Source organism: Lichenostomus cassidix, chromosome Z, assembly GCF_008360975.1.
Source record: "Lichenostomus cassidix isolate B80296 chromosome Z, HeHo_3.0, whole genome shotgun sequence".
In the NCBI taxonomy this organism is placed as follows: domain Eukaryota; kingdom Metazoa; phylum Chordata; class Aves; order Passeriformes; family Meliphagidae; genus Lichenostomus; species Lichenostomus cassidix.
This window is the reverse complement of record NC_139511.1, coordinates 73,382,223-73,407,318: the sequence shown is the minus strand read 5'-3', so window position 1 is coordinate 73,407,318 and position 25,096 is coordinate 73,382,223. Positions and strand designations below refer to the sequence as shown.

The following is a 25,096-nucleotide window of genomic DNA, read 5'->3' as shown; positions in this document are numbered from 1 at the left end:
TGCCTATAGAATGGATTGTCCAAGGCAGGGGAGTCCAGGACAGCACACAGCTGCAGTTATATTTAACTTTTATTGTGCCAGTTTCATAATCATGGTGCCTATGGGGTTGAATGTGCTATTATATTCAGTACAACAACCCCAAGCAGCCCCTTGCACATGAAAAGCATGGCAAAGGTGCCACCGGCAGCACCCCCATCACCTTTATCCATCCAAGGTCAGCATTTCTGCTGGAGGTGATTGTTAAAGGTGTCCAAGCCTATGGCAGGGGTTGCAACGAGAGGAGCTTTACAGCCCCTTCCAACCCAAACCATTCTGGGATTCCATGATTCAGTGATACATGAACACCTCTAAGTCCTGTGAGCATTTCCAGCAGAAATTTTCCCTCTCCTCAGAGGCCACTTGCCTCTTCCCCTTCCAGGAATTCCCACAGCTCTGGTCTGTCACCCACAAGGGGAATTTTTTACATCTTGAAAGGAGAGAGCTGAGGCACAAACCAAAGCCTTGACCTGGTCTGGAGGCCATGGAAGGACACCAAACACTGTCAGGAAGCCTCACGGAAATTATTTCCTCTCTGTTAAAATGTAACTGATAAATCTGTTCCTTTAAATTGCAAGCTATTCATATTTTCCTGTAAGGTGCTTACAATAAGAGTTGCTTCTGAATAAGCAACCAGTTGGTGCTCAACATCTGAGGAATAGAAAGAGCAACAATTTTACAAAATATTCCCCACACAAGATAAAAGGCAGGTAAAGCATTTGATGGCTGTGGCTCTACCATCCTTCCTCACCCACAACACAGCACACGTGGGTCCTGGCAACCTCTGAGGACACCTTCTGCAACCTCAACCATTGGAGTCAGGGCTAAATTAAACTATAGGCCTGACAAATTAATTTCTAGCGATCTAGGAGCTGGGAAAGGAGCAAAACTCTTGGTTTTGCCACACTGATCCAACAATCTGTTGTGGAGAGGAGATGCTCTGTGTGACCTTGGCAGTAGGACACACTGGCTGAATCATGGCACAGTGCAACATGCCCAGAGAGGAGCTCCAGGAGTGTTTGGACAATACTCTCAGGCCCAGAGTCGGATTCTTAGACTTGTCCTTTGCAGGGCCAGGAGTTGGACTTTGATGATCCTTGTGGGTCCCTTCCAGCTCAGGTCATTCTGTGATTCTAAGTAATTCCATGGGAGATGTCCCAGTTTGGAGGATTTCCTGGTTAACAGCAACTTTGGGGCGAACACCATAATCACAGATTGCCTGCAAAGGTTGAACATGTAGCTGCAGCATGCATGCTTCAGTGATGAGCACCTTGGAGGAGACTTCTTCAGAAAAAGGGTGGGATAGCTGTGACTGTGATCAGGACTGTCACAGCTCAACCTGATTCTTTAGCAATCATTAAAAACACCAGCACTAACACCTCGAGGGCTCTGCCCTCCCCTGTTGCCCCAAGGGCACAACACTTGCTGAGTGTGAATGCTCAGAATAACTTCTCACAGAATAATGGGTGTTTTCACCAACCACAGACTCTACACATGCAATCCCAGACCCAAAGAAGCATCATTCAGACACCTATTTTCCCATCACCTCTCCTTGGTGTTTGTTACTGGCTCCTGACAGAGAGCAGACACACAGCTAGGAGCAAGACAACATTGAAAATTGCATTAAATACTTGGTGGCAGCTAAGCTGTCCCACCTCATCCCTCTGCAGCCAGCCCAGGGATGACACAGAACATACAGAGAACAGCAGAACAACCCGGCATGAAACTCCCTGTGTGGGGTGAAGGATGCAAATGCAATTAAAGCATTAGAATAATTAGGCAAAGCATCCCAATTAAAACATGGCCTGAACCTTCCTTGACGCCTTCTGCTGATTACTGACAGCGCGTTTTCCGGGGTCTATTTTTAACTCCTGGCCCCTGAGCTCCTGAATTATACATAATTCAGAGATAATAAAACTTTAAAAACCAGGACAAAGTCTCCTAGGAGGAACTGCCTCTGCAAACACACACGTTCAGAGCAGCAGAACCAGGATGGGGAGGAGGAGAAGCCCAGCCAAGGCATGGAGATGGGGACAGGCTGGAGACACTGCTGCACTGAGACAGGGTGCTCCAGACAAGCCAGCACGGACACACGGTGCCATAGGAAGAGTATAAATAACAGACAAAAGAAATCCCCTTTTGTTACCAGAATCCGCAAATCCCAAATCAGTTACAAGCTGACTTAGGAAATGGAGCTTTTTCCCATGTTATAGCAAAATGGGAACAATACTTTGCGAGTGGAAGTAACTCTAATTGTTTTAACTGATGTTATTTTAGTGTTGTTTAGGTTTATTGTTTATTTGTATGTATTTCCTCTACCCTGGTGAGGCTTAAAAACAAACTGTACTGTCAGCAGTAAAGCATCCCATCCATAAATAAATATATTTATCCAGTAAGTATGGATATAACCACACCATTGCTTGGAGTCCTTAAATGCAGAATATTTAAAGAATCACCAAAATAAATCACATTGATGACCTGGGTTTGCTTCTCCCTGGAAAAAGAAGTCTTTTTCAGCTACTTTTGGGAATAAAGACAGCCCAGATCACTTGCGACCAGGAGGCACCACACACTGTTTGGTTTGCAGTCTGTCCAGGTAGCCCAAGCTCATCCTGAGAAAGAGCTGCACTACTCTGAAAAGCTTTTCCCACATTTCCCTTGGCTTACACCAGCTAAGGAGTGAGGGAGAAACTGCTTTAGCTGGGACTTAAGAGTGTTATGAGGTTGCTATTGGAATATTTATAATTCGAGCTATTTCAGTCCCTCTGGGACCTCACTTTTCTTCAAAATATATATTTCCTCTATATTTGTCATGTTCCCCAGTCTGGCTTTTCCCATCCCTTGTGCTCTTCAGAGCCTACCACCCCCATTTGTGCACTTTGGCGTGCTGTATGACATGGTCTCTCCAGCTGGGATGAAGTGAGGTCAAATGGCAGGAGCTCCTCAACACCTCCCACCGTTCCATTGTGGTGGGTGGTGTCACAACGAGGAGACTTACAGGCAGAACTGGGATAAATTTTTAAGGTGATCCATAAACAGACCTGATAGGACTTCAAGGAGTTTAGGAACCTCTAAGCTGGAACCTTTCTCTGCTATCCCCAGTGCTGGTACAGCCTACTCTGGCCAGGTATGCTTGAACCTCAGCATTGCTCCCAGGTGATAAGGGCTGCACCAAGAATATTCTTGTTTCATTGCTACTATTAAAAAAATATGTGCTTTCCATGCCCATCTGTGCAATCTCTCAGAACCAAGCCTCCAGTCACCTTTTGGGCAAACCAGCCTGAAGAAACTTAACATCATGCAGGCTCCTGGGATTTGGGACAGCCCAACAGTAATGACACCCCTTATTTACAGAGTGACAATTTCACAGCCTTACACACAACAGGTGACTTCTCTTTTTTTTTGCCACAGGTAGATCCAGAGTCACTAGGAGAACCTCCTCAGTGCTCAGTCCTTGGCACTTCCCACTGGACACCTTCCAAGTGTATGAAGTTTTTCCACACCGTAAGATTGCAAGCAATAGTTTATAATTAAACAAGTTCTTTTTTTGTTTGTTTGTTTGTTTTTTGTTTGTTTGTTTTTTTCCCCCATGATCCATCCACTGCACTATCAAAGCAAAAGGGAATTTTGGCATCAACTTGAATATGGTCATGGTGGTGGCAGCCCCTCTTGGCTCACCAGCAGATGTTTCTCACAGACCTTCATGGCTAAAGCATGGTCCTTTCCTTTTCCAAGTCCCTTGTTTTGTGCTGGAAACATTCTCACACAACAAATATTCCTGTCTGCAGCTGGCTGAAGACAGAGCCAATGCACTTTCCTCAATGCACTGTGCCAAAAAGAGATGTCTTTTCTCCTCTCTGAAGTTGCTGCTTAGTCTAGATCAGCCCAGAGAGATCAAGTGAGGATCCCATGTCTCAGTCACCCTAGTTTGGAAAACGTTCCAAGGTGCACATACCAATTTAACCCTGTAAAAGCCTTACTCTTCCCTTTGAAAAGTCCCAGTCCTTCATGGGAGTGTGAGTTGTGCAACACAAGTGTTTGACCTGCTCCTTGCCATTTTACTGGAAGTTTGTACCTAGGTAGAAGAAACTGCACCTTGAGCATCTGTCTGATCCCTCCCAGGATTTTCCCTTTATGCATTGAGGATCTAAGATTCCTCCTGCTGTAATAGGCTTTAATGCAGGGAAAAGCTCAGAAAACATGATGCACTTGCCACAGAGTATCAATCACATCACAGCATGTATTAATTACGCTGATGGTTTCTCACTGATGTTCTGCAGACCTCAGGGAGCCACACACTACTTTGAACAGTAAAACAGGGATGAGTAAGAAAGGCATATTTGTACCTGCTTTACAGCAGTGTCCAAATGTGACACTGGAAATGGATCTGGCATCTCCACCAGAAAAATAAACCTGGAAAACTGTTTTTTATCTGAAGCTGCTAGAGGACAGGCAGCAGGATGGCCATATCCATTACATCCACTCTCCTATGTCTTGCAAAGTCTGAACCTCAACCATGACAACTCCAAATACCATGGCAAAACACCAGCTTTTCTGCCAGAGAAAGTACAAGTTACAGGTGCTTTTGTAATGACTACCAGGTGCTGGGTGAAGCCTCTTCAATTAATGTCATGTTGGTCACAAGGACACACCTTCAGGTGTTTCATCAGATCCAAAGTGGGGACAAAAAAGATTAGATGGAGATAGGGTATTAGGAAAAATTTCTCCATGGAGAGGGTTGCCCAGCCCTGGCACAGCTGCCTCAGGCAGTGCTGGTGTCCCCATCCCTGGTGGGATTTAAAAGCCATGTGGATGTAGCATTTGGAGACATGGGTCAGTGGTCACTTTGTCTATGCTGGGGTTGGACTCGATGATCTTAGAAATCTTTTCCAACCTAAACAATTCTATGATTCCATAAGAATCTGCACCAAAGCTCAAGAAACCATTCGACTCCTGGATACATTTTCATGTGTCAAGAGGCCAACAACAAAGACTTTGCTTCCTGGGATGTCTTGGGTCACACTGCCCCTCCTCACCACAGCTTTTTCAGTTGCTTTCTAATCTCCTTGACACCCTTGAAGTTGGTAGAATTTGGCCTGTGATGGGCTCAGCTCCAGAAGCTGGAAAGGGTCTGAGATAGTGACCACCAAGACTGGAATGGGCAATGAGCTGAACAGGGCACAACAGGAAAACTGCAGATGCACTCTCTTACTAGCAGCTTGGAAAGAGACATAACACTGCTTGCTACCAGAAATAAGGCAATTTTGGCAACCAGCACATCCCCCATGTCCATTCAGTCAGCTCTCTTCTCTGCCCAGGACTTCCTGCCCACCACCATCAGCACCACAGCTACAGGCACCCTACAGATGCTCTGCCTCCAAAGTGGCTCTGAAGTCACAGAGGGACCCTGTAAGAACCGTAGGACGCAAAATGAGCTAACCCAAGCTACACCTCCATGCTCACCTTGGTAGATCTCCTGTGGCCTTAAATTAGGTAGACAAGTATTTCACGGAAAGTAGTTTTAGACATCCTCACTGGCATTCTCACATAGCTGAAGGAGGGTGGATTTAGATAGGATATCAGGAAGGAATTCCTGGCTGTGAGGGTGGTGAGGCCCTGGCACAGGTTGTCCAGAGCAGCTGTGGCTGCCCTGGATCCCTGGCAGTGTCCCAGGCCAGGTTGGACAGGGCTTGGAGCAGCCCGGGATAGTGGGAGGTGTCCCTGCTCACAGCAGGGGGTTGGAATGAGATGGTCTCTGAAGTCCCTTCCACCCCAAGCTATTCTATGACTCTGTGATGTTGCTGTTTAACCACTTCATTTACATCCATGTGGCAAGATGCTAAAAGCACATGAGGTCCTTCCTCCTGCCTGCATCTCTGCTGCGATTGCAGACAACCCAGAGAGCCAGGATCTCTCAAGCCTGCCCTCCCCAAAACCAAGTCATCAGACATCTGTGACTCTGTGCTTGGCAGCCTCAACCTTTCTCTCCTTATCACTGCCAGAAATTATTCATTTAACATCCCTGGCCTTCCGCCAGCAAAAGAGCAGCACGAGGAGCAGAACCATCCCCTCCGCTCCTCCTGTGAACCAAAGCAACAAAAGTGAGGCTCTTACTCAATCAAATTAAAAAAAAAAACAACTCCCACCAGCTACGAAAAGCTGGAGGTTAATATAAATTCCATGGGTTTGAGGGGGAAACGGAGCTGCATTCAAAGACTCGATGGCTAACCACGCTTCCTCAGTCTGGCAACTGCCCGCTCCCCCGGCAGAGTTATTGAGGAAGTTAGACGAGTGCTGTATTTGTTCCAGCTGCAGATTTCCCTTAACCCCTGGTAGTGGTGTTTTCAAAAAACACAGATCTTGTTTTCTTGACAGCGGTTTTTCATTTTTGTGCGTGCCATGGCTACAGTTATTAGCTTTAAGTGCTGTCATTTGTAGATTAAAACTGAAGGAAAAAAACCCTGTTGCCATTCTAAGAAGCCCAGGCTGGATGAGCAAAACGAGGGATTAGAAAAAGGCTTTCAGGAATTAGCTTGGAACAGGAATGAAGAAGATAAAGCCATTATAAAAGCTTGTGCTAATACAGGAGTACTTTTTGTTGTGCTAATGCAGCCACACAAATTCCTATGAAGATTTATTAGTCAGGTCATAGAATCTACTCTCCTTCCTTCTTTGATGATAAAATCAAGAATATTTTCCTCCACTAACATGGCTCGTTTCTCTCAACTGAGAGGAAAAAAATTATATACTTTTCCAAGACTGTGTTTGTGATATACAGAAGGCTACAGGTGAGGCTGATGCCTTTAGAACAGAGAAACACAAATGCTGAAATTCAGGTACCTGTTTAGAGGCTGCACTCTTCGGATGCTCCCTGCAAGGTGAGCACAGCCCCAGGTCTCTGGTGCCCAATATGGAATAACTTGATGGAGCTGGGATATGCAGCACTGTCCCCTGCCAGCATCCCAGACCTGCCACAGCACCCGCTGTCCCACGGAACTTCAGTCCAGTAAAGCACTTACTTTATGTGATTCTGCTCCTAAGTCTACTATTTGCCTTGGCCTGCAGCCAGCCAAGCACTTAGGCACATGCTTAAACTTAAGCACAAGAGTAAACAGATTGAAGTCAGGGGGACTTAAAATTAAGCACATATTTCAAGGATTTGCTGGATAAGGGCCTTAACCCCAGTGTGCAGCATTTAACTGGGATGATTCCCAGCTGATTAGCTCCCCCTTTTCCCCAGCCTCCCCTCCACTGGACCAGGAAACAAACGGTTTCTGTTTTGCCACCACACTGAAGGCCTGGCTTTAAAGAAACCTTGTCAAGCCTCCAGGCAAAGCATGTCTTTCTTTAATTATACCTGCCTGTGAAATACCTTCCAGAAATCCCCACCCAAACAAAGCCTCAGGAAAGGAAATAACGGAAATTCTTGATGGTTTCCACGGGGGAAGCGATCCTAACCAGTGAGACGAGGCGCACGTAAGATCAGGCTGATGACTGTTCCTACTGTACGCAGCTCACAACACGGGGACACTCCTTAAAACTCCAGCAGAAACTCCCAGCTACCTCAGCCCTCACCTCCCAGGGCAGGATACTCCCTGAATGCAGCCCCTGGACGTGTCTTCCTGCATGTGTTGAGATCTGAAGAGACACTTGGTGGGCACACAGGGGAAGAAGAGAGATGTGGCAACACAAAATCCATGAAACCACCTCATAGCAAACTGCAGCACCCAATGGGGAATCTTTCAAGATGCCAAATAGCTTCCAAAGGGCTGGAGATCACTTGCAGGACTGGGGTATTTTTTGTCATTCAGTGCCTTTTCATATAAGCTTTTAAACTTTATTTCACTTGCATCCACCCACGCTAGGACCTTGGTGGCTCTGGGTAGGTGGCCAGGTCTGGCAGAGTGAAAGCCCTCTTGGCAAAGAGGCAGCCACTCCAATCAGGGATCCCAGGCAAGTCTTATTCAAAACAGACAAGAAGAAGGTCAGAAACCTGGACACAGAAGATGGAGATTACTGCGGATTTCTGCAGGAACAGGACAGTGCTCAACAAGGAACAGCAACTTGCCTGGACTTGACAGTGGACTAAGGGACCACCACACCAAATCCACTCCCATTTCTTACCTATCCCCATATCACTCACATCTAACCACCCTCTGCTGCATCACCCTCTGCTCCGGAACAGTCAGTCCTTCCAACCAGGGCTTTAACTTCTGATTTACCTGTGCTTAACATAGCAAAGGCACCAAATAACCAAGTGTCTTTGGAAAAGCACCTGAGAAAGATGCCTGGATTCCTCCATCCAAACTGCAAATCACTCCAGGTGACCACTAAATCATCAGTTTTCACATGCAGAAAGATGTTTGTGCTGTCAAAACACCTTGTCTTTTAATCCAACCTCATGTCAGGAAAATTGCCTTAGATCTGCCAGAAGAGCACAGCTACCAGGTGCTTCACTACAGCCTTGCCCTTCCTGAACCAACAACTCTCAGAAGTTGAAGACTGGCAGAATAAATTCAAGTCCTGCCTCATAAGCAAATCATGCCATGAAAAGATGCAGCAAGCAGAAGCCAAACAAGGCAGTTTTTTTCTCCTTCAGACAGGAATGTCAGGATGCTCAAGTAGTCACAGTGCTCCACCTCTAACTCAGCAGGTTCCCAGCCTCAGGTACTCCTGCAACCCTTGAAGCTACTTTAACTATTTTTGTGGCCTCACTGCCCACGGGCAGCTGGGCACTGGAATACCACTGGTTCTCTGGAATACCAGCAAAATGTACCTTGGAATTGTGTCACACTTCATCTGTCCTCCACCAAGGTGAGCACAGGCAATGTAACCATCATTTATACTTGGAAACACCACCAAAATCCTGGAGCTAGACATGTGTGCAGGGATCAGAGAACTGCTCCAGCACCAGGAGGAAACACTGAAAGAAGTACCTGCAACTTGCCTTTTACCTTCAAACATAGGCATTTGTAAAAAAAGAAAAGAGTTTTAAATAACAAATCTGTTTACCTAAGCACTTAAAAAATTGAACTAAAAATAGCTTTCCTTCCAACTAAAAGAAAGTGTGCAGCACATGTAGTCCCAACACTGTGGCACTGGAAGAGGGGTGGAGGGGAGACCCTGAATTCCACCCTGGCCGTAAGTTCTCAATGTTCCCTCATGATTCCGGGCATGACATGGGACAACTCTCCCCCACCTCTGACAGGTTTTCATAACCATGTTTGGTCTCGCTTCAGCTCCCGGAGCACTTGCAGGAGAAGAGGAGTTTCCACCCTCCCTGATGAGGGGAAAGAGGAGCCGGCGCGGTGCTCCTCGGATCATGTCGGGTCGCACGTACGTTTGAAGTCAGCCACCTCATTCTCAGCAGCCAGGAGCAATCTCTCAGTGGCTGCTTCCTCTGCTGCTCGCAGAGCTGATCCTCAGGAAAGCTCTGTAGTGCGAGGAAATCCTGGCTATCGCCAGCGAAGCGTTATCGACACGGCGAGGAGATAATAACGGCAGGAACTGCCTTACGGCGAGATCGCCACCGTGATGATCCACGTGGCCGAGCAGTGCCAAGGGCCAGTGAGCCGGGATGTGGCCAGGCTAGGTCACACATGCTGTTAGATGGTTAATTGTGTCCAAAAAAAAAAAAAAGGGTGGGTTCCTACAACTTGATGAGCATCATACGCTCTTCCTCTGGCAAATACATCAGGTTTTCAGTGTACAATGTGGCTTCTTGCCTGGAACTCCGCTACTCTTAGAAGGCCACAGGTCCCACCTTCTCCTCTGGGAGGAGATACCATCTAGCCTGGCAGAAACCACCTGGAAAGAGAATCACCATTCATCATGCCAGAACCTGGCATAGGCTGCAGGTTTTGTGACTGCTCTGGATTCACCAGAAATATCACAAACCACAGCAGCCCTCTGACCTATGTACAACTTCCTTCCCAGAGAGATGCAGATGGCCTTAATGACAGATAGGACTGGTGGGCACATTGTTGTGGCCTCATAGCACTTCTCAAAGGCCTTGAACCCCAGGGCCTGCTGGCCCAGACCTTCTTGGTCTGTGACACACATATGAGGAGTAGCAGGCATGTCATTAGAAGTGCTGCCAGGTGGTGGTGAATCCCTAGAAGCACAACATGTCAAGCAGCTGTGCCTCCTTCAACCTTCCTCCATCCTTGCTGGAGACTGCACACCTACAGCACAGACTTTGCATCTGCACTATGGGAGCAGCAGAAATTCCCCCCTTGGACAAGCCAAGAAAGAGAGGAGGTTCAGGGCTGGTGAGACATGAGGGTTCGCCTTCCCTGGGTGTGGATTTGGCCAGTCGTTGAGCAGGGCTGGGGAAGATGCTCTGGTGGCCTTGTGAAGGAGCACCTAGGCAGGCCAAGGGGACGGATTTCCCCCCACCATGAGAAACACCCATTGGTACCTTCTCCAGGCGTAACACTACACCAGAAATAGAGCTCCGCTGAGACTTCGTTTTGTTTTTTCTTTCTTCTTTTTTTTCTTTTTCGCAGGATTACTGAGTTCGCAGAGTCTCTCTTTAATGTCACATGTGCAGCTCAGGTCCCTCAGGCCCCAGCAGAAGCAGCCTGGGATATTTGCACAGACCCCTCACAATGGAAGGAAGAGGGTGTAGGAGGGAGGATCAGGCTGCTGACCCCTTTATTGTTCTTGGGCCAGAAGAAAGCTTCCTCCTGGCTTAAGAACCACGGCGCTGAAAAAGTTTTCCAGCCAAAAAGAGTCAGATGGAGTCACTGGGTGGTGGTTTTTATTATTTTTTTTTTTCTTTCTCCTTCCCCTGCCTCCCCCTTCGGTCAAGCGACGGGGAGTCACAGGGTTGTGCTCCATTCACAAAATACCTGCTGCACATCACGTAGTCCTTCCCCCCGACGGCGGGGAAAGGCGCTGTAACCCAAGCAAACGAAAATAAACCTTTTTTTTCCTTTCTCTGCAGATTTCAAAAAAAAAAAAAAAAAGAAAAAGGAAAAAAAAAAGAAGGGAAGAAAGGACCCTGCTCCCAGACTGACGCCTCCAGTGCGCGCCCGCCGGGGAAGGGGTAGGCGGAGGGGGGAAACAAGACTACGATATGAAAGAAAACAAAAACAGCAAATTCTGCTCCGAAAGGATTAAATGGAGGTTTTCCAAAAAAACACCCCGCCATTATATAACGAGGCTTAGCTCGGAGTCACTGGGGTCACACGATGCAGCAGACTGGAAAAACCAAAGTGCAGTGTAGCCTTTTAATTGTTAAGCCAACCATAAAAAAAAAAAAAATAGAAAACCGATATTGTGATCGCACGACACAAAGGTGGCCACTCACATACTGATGGTCAGGGTATTTTTTTACCCCCTTGGCTCTTTCTGGCTGAAATACCATTTCAGTGTGAGGCTGACTCCTTGCCTTTGTGTTTATGGGGTGGTGACCTGTTGTGCTGGGACACTGCTGGCTCAGGGAGTGCAGGGACTGCACCGCCTCCCAAAGCCTTGAGGCACACGGGGCTGGCTTCATTCTGACAGCAAAATAGAGCACAAGTGGAAATCTCACCACAGCAATCCAGGTATCAAAACACACCACCGGGCTTCCAGATCAAAATTTGCATGCAAGGAGATGATCTTTTAGCACATTGGTTGCACCTTGGAGTCCAGCCATCATCCATAGTCATGTGCCTGGTCTCCAGGTTCTCCAAAACCTTCAGGCTGAGTTGGCTGTACAACCACAGGCAAACCTGATGCTCCTTCATCCCTGATGTTTCCCAGCACTGTCTACACCAGAGACAGACTCATACAATTATAGAATCACTTCAGTTGGAAAAGTCCTCAATGATCCTCAAGTCCAATCATTCCCCCAGCACTGCCAAGCCCACCACTGACCCATGTCCCCAAGTGCCACATACACATGGCTTTTAAACCTCTCCAGGGATGACTACTCCACCACTGCCCTGGGCAGCCCATTTCCATGTTTGACAACCCTTTCCATAAAGACATTTTCCCCTAATATCCAATTTAAACCTTCCTTGGTACAACTTGAGGCTGTTTCCTCCTGTCCTGTTGCTCATAACCTGGGAGAACAGACTTGACTCTTCCCAGCAACACCCTCCTGTCAGGCAGTTGTAAGATCCTAGATGCAGGGCTGAACAAGCTCCATGGGCAAGAGGGATGAGAACAGCCCAAACAAGAAAAAAATTTTGGAAAACTAAGCTTTCACTGGCCACAGGCCCAAAGGCTGGAGCAGAGCAGCCACTGTGGTCATTCTGTGGTATGCCCAGGGTGTCCAGCAGCAGCAGTGGGATGGTACCATCAGGCTGGAAACCTGGAGATCATCCTGACCCATGCTTTATTTTGAATTACAACAGAGGCAAATCTGTGCTTCACACTTGAGTCTTAAAAACTGCCTTTAGTCTGGACTACTGTTGTGGAATAATCATGAAACAAGACACGGTGTTTCATCTCTCCTGCTGATCTTTCAAACTATGTGCATGCAACTACTGACCCCAAATCTTCCCAGTCTTATCTAGAAAATGTGCAGCAACCTAAACTTAAGGAATATATATTTTTATATTTTATTTGTGCAGAGCACCAAGAGGAAGGCTGGCAGGTGAAGGCGCACACAGCCCACCAGCTTTAGGAAATAGTGCTGCTCACAGACTCATGATGGAGCAAGTGTCAGCAGTTCCTTCTCCAGAACTAACAAGCAGAAACAATCCATATCTTCTTCTGATACCTGCTTATTTTGCCCAGCCAAGGGGTCTTATTTTTCCCAGCCAAAGGGAAACAAACAGCTCCTATAAGCACACATATTTTCTTTCCGTTTGCACAGGGCGCCTCAGAAGAATACACAATGAGAAATGAAATAATGAAACGGGTCACAAAAGCAGGAAGAAATGAAGCTTTATCATTCTCCAGTGGTTTCTCTGCTCATACATTACGAGAATTATTTTAAAAGGGAAAAAATAATGAAAAAGAAAGCAAGCCAACAATGAGGAGTTTCTCCACAGTGTATGAACAGGAGAAGGATAAAGAGGAATAACCCTGGGAAACATGGACACAGGGGCAGTATCGTGTGGCTAAAGGTGTAGAGACTGCATTCTGCTCACTATTCCTATTTAGCCCCAACGAAATCATTCAAGCACACCATCCAGCAAAGGCATTTTGGGGATGCCACAGTTTTCTTTCACTGACCACGCCAGCACGTGTACATCTCCAGAGCCAGCAGAGAAGTGAATGGAGTATCCCTGCAAGTGTCCCAAGGCTACACTAGATGGGCCTCTGGGCAATCTGGTCTAGGGGAAGTTGTCCCTGCCCATGCCAGAGGAGCTGCAACAACACAATCTTTAGAGTCCCTTCCAACCCAAACCATTTTATGATTCCATAAGCTTCGAAAAACCAACCACCCAAAGTACTTTTAAAATGGTAAAATGAGGGACAATACAAACATAGGACTAAAAGGACCTCCAGGTTACAGAGTCTGGTCTGCTACCACAGTGAGGACATCATTTAATCCCTTCATAAACAGTCTTTATTCTCCCCGTGGAAGAGACATCCAGGCGTCGTGTGCAGCAATAAATTTCCCACTTAAATGACAATCTTTGACCAAACCACCCTGCATTGCAATAAACACTTACCCTGCCACTAAATACCTATATTTACACCCATAGCTATATATACATCTCTCCAAGCTGAACGGGATTCACTTACCTGCTGCCTCCGGGCAGGAAATTCTCATTTTAAGAACTTCTGGTCTCATTTATTGTATTGCTTTCTATTCCCACAACATCAGAGGAAAGGCAGCAGAAAAGGGTGGGGGAACATCTTCTGGTTAAGAAGAAATTTATAAATGTGACAGGAAACATTAACCTCCTATTTTGTCAGGCCAGGGACAAGGACATCCCCCATTAGCAGGATTTTTAGAGAGCGAGGTGTTTCTAGGCTCTCCAGGTCCCTCCAACAACGGGGATGTATGCACGTCTCCCTTCTCTGGTCCTGTGGTATGCCTGCTTTTTTTTGCAAGAAAATTTCTTCCTTCCCTTTATTTTATTAAAAATTCATCTCTTTCACAGAGAGCAGGGAAGGGGATTAGGATGTGGAAATAGCCAAGCCAGCAGAAATGCTTGACCAAAGAGACACTGAGTTTCTATTTGGGATCTTTAGAAATCTGGAAATTTTTTTTGGACTACTTTTAATAACATTTTTTTAAATTTAATCATTCCTCCATATTACTTCCACGTTGCAGGAAAATATTCAGCAAATTCAAGGGAGTGCAGCAAAAACCCTCTCAGTTTTCTAATGAATCCCCTGAGAAAACAAGGGAGAAGAAAATGTAACATTATTCAGAAGTTAAAACTCAGGCGGGATTTGAGGGGTGTGTTTTGGAGTCTATAGAAAGGACTGGGAAAAACCAAAACAGGTTTGCTTTGGATATTATATAGCTGCATAAAAGCAAACATTGCTGAAAGGGAAGTCAGCTGTAAAGCTGGGAAAAATCCAAGTAGCTCCCTGGTGTGTTTAAGCCAGAGCATAATGTGGTGACATTTTGCAGCCTGAAATGCCTATTGAGCTGTTATTTATACCCCAGTACAACTCCCCTTGCCCAAACCACTTAATTCCCCAGAAAACTGCAGTTCATGGGTCTAAAACTACTTGTGGCCTCCTTAAAAATAAAACAGAGGATCTTTCTTCATCATCCTCCCAGAAACAGCTCTCTCATCCTCCTATTTTTGTGGTCCCTGGTCATGAACCCAAACCCCACCACTTCCTATTGCTAAGCCCAGCCTAGTCCTGACATCTCTGTGTCCACTGCTCCACCATCCCAGCCTGAAGAAAAGCTGCAATGCAGCCCACATCCCATTATTAACCTTATTTTGTGGTACAATGCCTGGCAAACTGGGGTCTAAGGAACAGAGATGATAAAGCAGTGGGCAACCCATGGTGCCCACATCCCTCCTCCTAAGGGTGGCATTTCCTTAACGTGGGGTGGAGGGGGACAGAACAAATGAAATGTAGGTATTCAGGGGAACATCCTACCCCTGATGGGCAGCAGCACTTTCCAGAGAAAGGGAGAACCCCTCAGCACATCTGGAACCACTCCTTGGTGCAAGGAGCATTGCTTCAGACTGAGCCTTACCAAGGCATCCCACAGGAAATACATGGAGTTGAGGATTATGTTTCCAAAGGTGGGATTTTCATGAGATGGGACATCTAACCCCTAAGCACCAGCTCCTCTCAGGGCTGTGGTGCCTGTTAAAACCTTCAGTTTTAACCCTATTCTGCTCAGGCCCAACATGCAGCTCACACCCAAATGCAGCCCCAGGTACAGAGAAACACCTTCAGGTTTCCCCACGATGGACACACACTCAGAGCCTCAGGTGTACACAGCAGGATGGCCAGCAGCATGACTTGGCACTGGAGGGTGAGAGACACTGCAGAGTGGAGTTTGTGCTTGGAGAAAGCCTTTGGAAATGCCTCGTTTCCCCTGCCCAAGCTGTGCTGCAGAGCCATGCAGCGAGGCCGCAGTGCCCTCTAGTGCTGCAGGGCTCCTCTCTGTCACCAGCCCTGTCCCCTCCGCCACCAAACACTCTGCCAGACTTCAGAGCTGCAGCATGAACTGCCCTTGTCCCTTCTACCTTCCCTCCCTGCTCATCCCAAACCCAAATCCCTGACCAGTCAATCCAGCTGGGGTGTGAGTGCATCCCAGTGCCTCCTATCCTGGCAGCAGGGCAGCCTGGCCCTAATTCTGACCAGCTGACCAGCGCCAGCTCCAGAAGCCACTACAAAACAGCTCTGTGCCCACCAGGTTGGGAAGACACCCCCAGGAATCATGAGTCAACATTGCTACATCTGCCTGATGGCCAGAAGAGTAACACCAGCCCTGAGAAGGGAGAGCCTATCTCATTTTCCACAATCAGGAACCCACTTGGAACCATAATAATAACAATGATAATAATAACAACAACAACAGCATCAACAAGAACCATAATAAAGATGATAACAACAACAATAAAAATTCTAATAATGATAATGATAATAATAATAATGATAATGAGAAAAATAATAATGATAATAACAAAAATAATAATGGAAACACCAATGTTCCTGATCATTCCTCTAGTGTTTCATTCATACACTGAATAAGACTATCATACAACATTAGGAAATCAGATATTAGGGAAAAATTTCTTTGTGGAAAGGGCTCTCAGACCCTGGCACAGCTGTCCTGGGCAGTAGTGGAATCCCCATCCCTGGAGGGGTTTAAAAACCATGTGGATATGGCACTTGGGGACATGTGTTAGTGGTGGCCTTGGCAGTTCTGGGGGCATGGCTGCACTCAGTCACCTTTGGGGTCTTTTCTAACCTTAATGTTTCTCTGATTCTGTGGTATGAAAGACCATCATAATCTGAAAAAGCCACTGTAAGATCTTCCCTTTCCTGCAGCTCTAGTAAAACCCTCTGGGTTTGTAAGGTGTTTCGGGGCTCACAGGGACTGTGTTCTACGACCAGAGCCCAGGCTATAGGAGGAATCTGTGAGGTGCATAGGACATTAGACAGTCTTGGTCTAGGTCCAGACCTCACCTCTCCAGTGCTCTGGAGATGTCAATGGCCTCGTTTGCCTTCCTTGGCAATGGTGGCCTTAACTCTGACATGGGAGTGATGCTGGAGGGGTTACAGGTGACCACATCAGTTTGCCCTCTCTGCTCCAGGTGATGGGCACTGTCAGTTGAGTTAAATGCAATGAAAAATAGGCCACAGAAAGACTGTGTCTCACTGGAAGTCATGGCAAACGAACAGCTTTTTACTCAGGAGCAGAGCTCTGACTCCCAATATATTGTGACCTATACTCAAGTAAGCCTTGGCTCTTTGACAGGGACTTTCCACAGTGGTTTTAGCTGTTACGGTATTGGAAAGACCCTTGGGATATGGGCTTGTCAGACAAGAAACCTTCTCTGAAGGCAGTGCCGTGCCTACACACTCTGGACAGACTCCAGCAGGAACTGGGGGCAGGGAGAAGTAATCCCCCCGTTTTGGGGCTCCTAGGGAGGCACCCCAACCTTTTCATAGGTGTTTGGTGGACACATAAAGGACCTCAGGGCCAGACATGGTGAGTGACAGCAGGGACAGCAAGGGGCACATGCCACACTGACCAGGGCACTCCCAGTGGGAGGGCATGCCAGGCAGAAGGGTAAGCCCAACCCAGGTCCACCAGTACAGAACTGCCTGCTAGGAGAGGCACATTGCTATGGCCAAGGCTGTGAAAGAGGAGGAATTTGGGCTGCCTAATGAGCTGGGTAAAATGAGAACTGCCCAGCCTTGCAGTGCAGAAAGAGCAGGCAAAAGAGGAGGTGGGGAGGATAACTCCATATGATGATAGTAAATAACACTACCCCACCAAAGACCTGTCTGTGAGCTCCAAAGAGACCTGTTCTTCTGCTACCACCTCCCTGGAAGGATCAGTGATCTGCAGGGTCCAGGAGCTAGCCCTCACACCAGTGCAAGACACCAATCTTCCCCCCTCACACAGAGTGACTGCAGAGGGTATGCTCACCCATCTCCCCCTGGACAGCTGGGCTGACTTCATCTCTCTTCAGGAACCTTCCATATCTGACCAAATCCTCATGTGAGCTGGTCAATCTCTGCACCCTACAGAGCTGACAAGGCAAGGGCACGGGTATCCTCCGATGGCAATCATCCAGCCCTTCCCAGACCTCTACACTGAGGTACAACAAACCACATCCCAGTGTGTCCATTCCCCGCCTGCAGCAGGAACCCCAAGTGACCAGCCCATGCACAGGTCCAACCTTTACTCACAGGATTTCCTTACTGAACTGTAAGGTCTGACCTGAAAATACTTGTCAGTGAGGAGGGGTCCCAAGGAAAATGGGCAGAGATGCCTGTGGGTGCCTCAATTCAGGTGGCTTTCCAGCACCAGGAGAAAAGCAGCTTAACAACCAGGCTGAAAGAAGAACCTGCAGCTTGCTTACTTTTGCTTTCAGACATGGGCATGTGTAAAAAAGAAAATAGTTTAAATAACAAATTGTTTCCCTAGGCACCTATAAACTCAACTACAAACCAAATCAGGAATCCCGGTGATTCTGGGACTCTCTTTGGACAAAATCATGAATACAGTGGTGCTAAGAGGAACACAACAACTTACAGAGCCTGCCTTTCTCCTAAGGAGCTTCTCCCTTGTTTCTCTTCCAACAAGGAAGCTGGATGACGACCGCAGCCAGAAGAGAAACAAGCAGTTTATTGTAACTGCGAGCATATGACAAAAAGGGTCAAAAATCAGTAAGGAAACGGAAGGAGATGAGCTGAAGGCAGCAAGATGCCAAACCAAATTATATCAATGCCATCTTCCAAGTTTATCCCATTACAACAATAATACCCAATATGGCTTTCTGAAGTGCCACATTTCTACCTCCTAAACACAGGACAAGGAGCAACTGGGCAGTGAAAGCACATTCCCAGCGAAGGAGGGCAAGCCCATCCCAAAGGCATGAGTCCAGCAAACTGAAAGCCAAACACTACAATACAGGAGTCCAGAAACCACCTGGGACATGCTCCAAAATTCTCTGCTTGTGACCAGCAGTGCTCACACCACGCCCCTGTGACATGCAGATGCCTGTGTCCTTTGTGAGCTACAGCAGTTCCACAGGAAGGAGGGGGGTGGATCTTGCCCAGAGAAGCTGTGGCTGCCTCATCCCTGGAAGTGTTCCAGGCCAGGTTGGAGGGGGCTTGGAGCAACCTGAGATAGTAGAAGGTGTCCCTGCCCATGGCAGAGGGGTTGGCAGGGAATGAGACTTAAGGTCCCCTCTAACCCAAGCCATTCCATGATCCTGTGATCTTGCAGAACATGATCCCTTGGGTTTTTTTCTCTGGTAAGTGCAGAGTTTGCCAAGGGCTTGCTTGCCAAGGGCTCTGAAGACTAAATCTGGGACTGGGGCACTCGGATGTGACACATTCAAGCCTGAAAGACTTCCCAAGCCTTTGCCAAAGGGAGCAAAAGCAAAAGGCACTGACTCAGCCCTCCCTGTGACATCTTCATGACGTCAAGGTGGTTATGTGCTCTCCTTCAACAGAACAGCTGAGGTGAAAATGGAGAGGATACGAGGACTCTCTCGACACCTGAGTTGTGCCTCCTTATGCAGCAGATGCTCCCTGGTGTGCAGTAAAAATCAGATCTCATGAATGGAGAATACTTATCTTCAAAAGAGTCATTTTTGGCAGCACTTTAGTGAATTAGTGCCCAAATTGTACTGCAGATTCTTATGAATAAGGAGAGATGAAGAGGTTATGGCTCAGGAGCTGAGCCAAGGCAATGACCTCATGAGCTCCTAGCCATGAAGCTTTCAGAAATAAAACCTACTCACCAGTAAAAACAAGCACCTCAGATGGATTTTGAAAGGATGGGGCACGAGAAAGCTTCAAATTACAAGTTGTGGTGAAAGAACTGTGGAGCCTGTGCATGTCCACGAGATGGCAGAGCACGCCGTGCTGTGGGAGCATCCCCAAGGACTGGGATGCATGAACTCCAAACAAAAGAAGAGGATCTGAGGGAGGTCATTTGGGCTTGTTTTGTTTTGCTTTCTTTATTTTTCCACCTTTTAATTGCCAAATAGTCATAGGCTTTCCTTGCAATATTTTGTTAAAATACTATTGATAGATTCCAGCACAAAAGCTCATGTATAGGGATATTAACATCCAGATATCCAGAACAGTCTGGTTAACCCCCATATAACCAGAATATTCTGCTTAATCAGGGACATCACTGCATCCCTCTGCAGACACATGCATCCACACCTGGATGTACACTGGAGATCCATTCTGGATTCATGTGCTATGCATACCACACCTTAACACCAAAGGCACACAAATCTCCAAGCAGCCTGCAAGCAAGAATCCCTACCTCTCTCAAATGTGGTGCTTTTAACCTTTCCATAGCTGCAGAAGCACACCCAGCAGCAAAACACTTGCATTTGAGCCATGCTGGAGGACGCTGGACCACCCCAGTTGTGCTGGAGGATGCTTGGACTGGTTCAGTGTCACTGGAGGATGCTCAGACCACCCCAGTTGTGCTGGAGGATGCTCAGATTGGCTCCTCCACCTGTGCACGCCTGCTGTAAGCATCCCATGAGCTCTCAAACACAAACAGAACAGGAGTTTATACACCTCCAACGTGAAAACTCTCTTCTTCAGCATGTGACAGAAATGTAACAGTGTGGGACAGCCCTACAGGGTGAAGGATTTTCCTCTCCTAAGCTCTCAGGAGTATCTTCCCTTCTGCCCCACCACACTGCTCCACAGAGCCCTTTAAAACAAGGGATAAAGAGCAGTAAAATCACTGTCAGCATTGCACGGTTGCATGCAAATCCTGTTAACAATGATATGTCAGGATTAAACCAGCTGTCTGCAAGTATTTCACTTGTCCATGTTGAAAAAGATAAACCCTCACCCACAGCCACCTGGGTCCTAGCTCCCACAGACACACATGACTGACTGTACATGCCAAGGTAAGCACGTCTCCTAATTAATGCAGTGTTGCATGAGTCTGCCCCAAGGCACAAACAAAACATCAAATCCAGCATTCCCACTAGTCTTCCATCTCAGAGATGTCACACTACCAATTAATGGTAGATATTAATGTATATATTGGTGTTAATTTGTTGTGGTCAATGGGCTCTTAGGACATGATGAAATGACAACCAGACCAGGAGGACCTGGCTTATTTAACAGCTGTTGATTAAAACCTTCTTGAAGGAAATCAGCTCCTTGCACCAAAGATGGTTTGATTCTTCATTTCCAATTATTCCCCAGGGAAAATAACCTTATTTTGCAGAGTTAATGGGGTTTGTATCAGCTGAACCTGCTGTTTTCTCCCAGTGACCTAAAGTCCAGACATACCAAACATGGAAGAGACTGAGCAGGAAGCAGCTGCAGGCAGCGCTCCTCCCTGCCAAAGTCAGCTGCCCTTCTCCACTCCTTCATGGATTCAGTGCCAAATAGCTCACCCAAAAGAAACAGTAAGGCAGATTGTCACATGGTCTGCAGGATGAGAAAAGCTCTTCCTCACATGATCTGTGAGCAAGAAGCCCAGTGAGCTCTTGGCTCAGCACTGAGTAGGGTAAAACTACCATAGCACACGAGATGTTTTCATCCTCGCCTCTGGAGGCAAAGAGACTTCGGCAAAAACACATTGAGCATCCTCAAAAACTCGCCTAGCTCAGGGTACTCAGCTTCTTTGAGGACTAGGACTCAGTGAAATGGAAAATTACATGATGCTGACAAATGGACTTATTCAACCTGACTTCTGAACTGTGGGGTCTCATCCTGCCATTCCCCAACACCCAGCCATCAGAGGGCATTTAACAAGAACTGCCAAAACTGGGTTGTGAAGCGAGATTTGGGGAAGGAATAAGCTGGAGAAAACACACACACGGATTATAACTGTATATAAACATGGGCATGTCCCAAAGGGGAAATACCTGGGTCAGCACACAGGCACTGCTAGCTTCCTGACAACAATTTAATTTGGAGCTGTCAGGAGGGGTCGATGCTTTTCAGAATCTCCTTTTCTCAAACATATGAGCCCTGTGTATATGTACATATGTCCATACATACACACATACATATATAGGTATACACTGCCCTCAGAGTATCACCTCCCCAAGTCTCTGTGCTAAGTGCCCTTGCCCAGCACTAACACCCAAAACCACGGGCACAAATCTCCCTCCCAACCCCAAAAGGAGCATAGCCCAGCAGCTCTCCCACTCCTGAGGAGGGTTTCCTAGGGGAACACGAGGCAGGGAAGGTGCTGCTGCTGGTCTCCACCGTGGCAGGGGCAGATGTCCTCATCACCTACCTGCCACACTGGAAGGACTTTCTCTATGTCATTCAAGTTGATGCTGTCACCATCCTCGTACTTCCCTTTTCCAAGCCTGTGGCAAGAGGAAAACAAAATAAAACCATGTGAAAACTCACTGGAGACACAGTTTATTTTCTATTACGGCACAAGGGGAAGATCAGTTCTTACTGCAAAGGCCCCTCATGGAAACAAAGAGGCTCTCTCTGGAGCAAGTGTGCTGTGCCTCCAAAACACTCCCACACAGGCGTAAAGCTGTTAATACAAAATTAAATGCTTTGCTCAGTCCTCTCCACCTGCACCATCTGCCACAGCATGCAAACACTTCGGGTAGTAGCAGCAGTGACAAAACCAAAGGCAGTCCTGAGCATAGGGTGACTCGGTTTCCAGACAAAGTAAAACTGAAAGCACAGCCCACCTGGACAGCAGAAATGACAGCACAAAAAAAGCAATGAAAAACATTTTTTTTTAAGCACTGCTCGTTTGTTGGCCTCCACAGGAGCTCCAGCTCCCCTGCTGAGAAAGGTGTGGAAAATCAGTACAAACACACATCTCAGACAGGAAGCAGCAATCGATATAAATATAAACAGACAATTTGAAAGACAAAGAAACTGGGGTGAGAAGTCAAGCATTCACACACCATACATAGAACTGGCAGCTGAAGGACTTTCTTGGATCCAGAAAGGAAAAAACCAATCCAAAGATAATTACTAGCTAGATGCAGAGAGTTTGTGATGATACAGAAGAAGAAAAAGTGGTCAGTAAGTATCATCCTTCTATGTTTATAAACATCAGAGATGACCTTTTTTTATTATGCAAGAATTATAAAGTATTTTTCTGTCAGTTAGAAGCAAGAAATAAGACACCGTGGAGACTTTGGTAGCAGTACACCCAGATAACCAGTGCCTAGAAGTCAGAGAAAAACATATATTGGAATTAGAGAAAATGGGAGGAAAAAACCAGAAAAACTGCACATGCTGAAGTAGCAGGCTCAAAAACAGCGAGGTGAAGGGAAGCAATTTAATTAAGCTTAATCAACTTGAGCACCCTGGTTTAGTAAAAGGTGTCTCTGCCCATGGCAGGTGGGTTGGATTAGGTGATCTTGAAGGTCCCTTCCAACCCAAACCATTCTGTGATTCCGTATTTGCAGGAAATCAGAGGAGTTTAACAATTGACTTGGCATCACAGATAAAATCCTGACTTTGATTTACAAAGGGAAAAATATAGTATGCGTACACATACAAAAAAATATTGATATATATGAATTTATATAGATGAGAAAAATCACGTCAAACATCGGAGGCAAATGATGCCAGCTGCAGGTGCAGAACACAAGTGTATTGTAGGAAAAGCTCATCTGAAAAGGTTGGGGACTGTCCCAGGCTAAATTTCTGACGCTGAACTGTGCAGGGGATGAGGAGGAGGCAGGGATTAGGGGGATGAAGGCAGCTTTCCTCTAGAGACAGCATGGCTGAGCCCCAGCTGCAGGACCACAGGCAGTCCCGGCAGTCCTATTTCAAAGAGGAGGTAGAGAAATTTCTTAGAGTACCTGAAAAACCAAAGTGATACATGTGCTTGGGAGATACCTAGAATGAAGAGAAAATACCAACTACAAAAGGTTGTTTGATCTGGAAGAGTAGAAGCAGAGCAAGAGCTAGCCCTGGAAATTAAAGCCAGACAAATTCAGGTCAGAAACGTGGTACAGTTCCCTGTTTTTTTTTAACTGCTCCACTTTTGATTATTCAGCACACCACCAAACAACATCTTCCAATAAAATCAGATGTCTTCCTGGAGGAAAACACTTCACCCAAGCAAAAGTCACTTGAGGTTACACAACTGGATGCAACTACATGGCCAGCCTTGGGCAAGTGATCAGACTAAGGAATAAAATGGCTCTTTTAGTGCTGAAAACACACACTGAACAGCATATTCTTTTCTTTTTCCCCCTGTTTTTTTCACTGCACAGCTAGATTGTTAAAAAAAGCCTCCCATTGAAGCAAGAGGGAAAATGCCTAGCTAGCAGGTGGAGATTCATGGAGGCTCAGCAAACTGAATCTTGGCACAGATTCACCACGGAGAGCTGATGAATGCACAGCAGTCAGATTTAAAAGTTAAAAGGTAAGAAGAATTTTGTCTTTCTTTGTGCTTCCTCTGTTCTAGCCAGGTTACTTACATGGCATGCATTTTGGGAGATGCATTGCTTGTGCTGATAGCATCTGCCTAACTTTTCTGCAGATACACTAATTCTTACTCCCCTTTTACAGCTGTAATATTTAGGAGTGATTAAATATCACACCTCCACAGTCCTTCTCTACCTGTTTGCAATGTGGCACTCACAATACAGCAGGAACTGGAGGAAAACCACAACACCAACCCTGTTCCATCCTCCCTGCACACAGAGGTGTCAGGACCACCTGGGAAGTGCCATCAACCATGGAGAACATTATATCTTATTTCACAGAGGAAACACATTATGTCTTATTTTACAAAGGGCCCCTTCATCTCATTCCAAACCCATCTGAAAAAACGGGAGTCAATTTGCATAAGGGACATTGTGACTTAGAAATTTAGTGTAATGTTGCTCCAAATGTTCTCAAAATTGCTCTTTATAAACCTGCAGTACCTGTTATTTATAGTGCAGGAAAAAAGGGTTATGTGAGTATTCCTATCATTGTACAGTACAGGAGCCTCCTGCAGATGCTGAGCCTGGGCTGGTGTGGGACTGCTGGTCTGGTTGGATGTTTCTAATTTTTTCCAATCAACTGTTCTAATAACAATTCTAATCTTGTCTTCTAAACAACATGTGCAGACCAGGCATATGGCACTGTCCAGTAGTTTGGCAAAACCCACTTATCAGCAGAAGAAATGTCTCCAAGAAAAGATTTCCATCCCTGCACACAATGTGGCTGTGAGACATCAGCTGCAATCTTCTAAACCCCATCTTTTATACCTGTTCTGATTTTTTCCTTCCTCCATGCTGTGAATGATAGGGAGAGGAGAACCCAACCTATAGAGTCATAGAACTATTATGGCTGGAAAAGACTGCTAAGATCACCAAATCCAACATTCCCCTGGCATTGCCAAAGCCATCACTAATCCATGTCCCCAAGTACCACATCCACATGGCTTCTAAATCCCTCCACCACTACTCTGGGCAGCTGGACAGCCCCCCTGTGACAGAAACTGTTCCTAATACCCAATCTAAACCTCCCCTCG

General features: G+C 46.5%; 1 protein-coding gene and 1 long non-coding RNA gene across 5 annotated transcripts in view; one reads left to right on the top strand and one right to left on the bottom strand.

Annotated features, from left to right (window-relative positions):
- The window catches only part of CTIF (cap binding complex dependent translation initiation factor), a 147,450-nt gene that overhangs the window by 74,005 nt on the left and 48,349 nt on the right, over window positions 1–25,096 (bottom strand). For all 4 annotated transcript variants that reach the window (XM_085043830.1, XM_085043831.1, XM_085043832.1 and 1 more), the window contains one exon: window positions 21,881–21,956. In XM_085043830.1, the coding sequence (XP_084899956.1) occupies window positions 21,881–21,956 (76 nt within the window). The remainder of the gene's footprint in view (window positions 1–21,880; window positions 21,957–25,096) is intronic.
- LOC146425225 (uncharacterized) lies at window positions 5,449–10,788 on the top strand. Its single transcript, XR_014846866.1, has 2 exons — window positions 5,449–5,529; window positions 10,545–10,788. It is a non-coding gene; the product is annotated as an uncharacterized LOC146425225 (long non-coding RNA).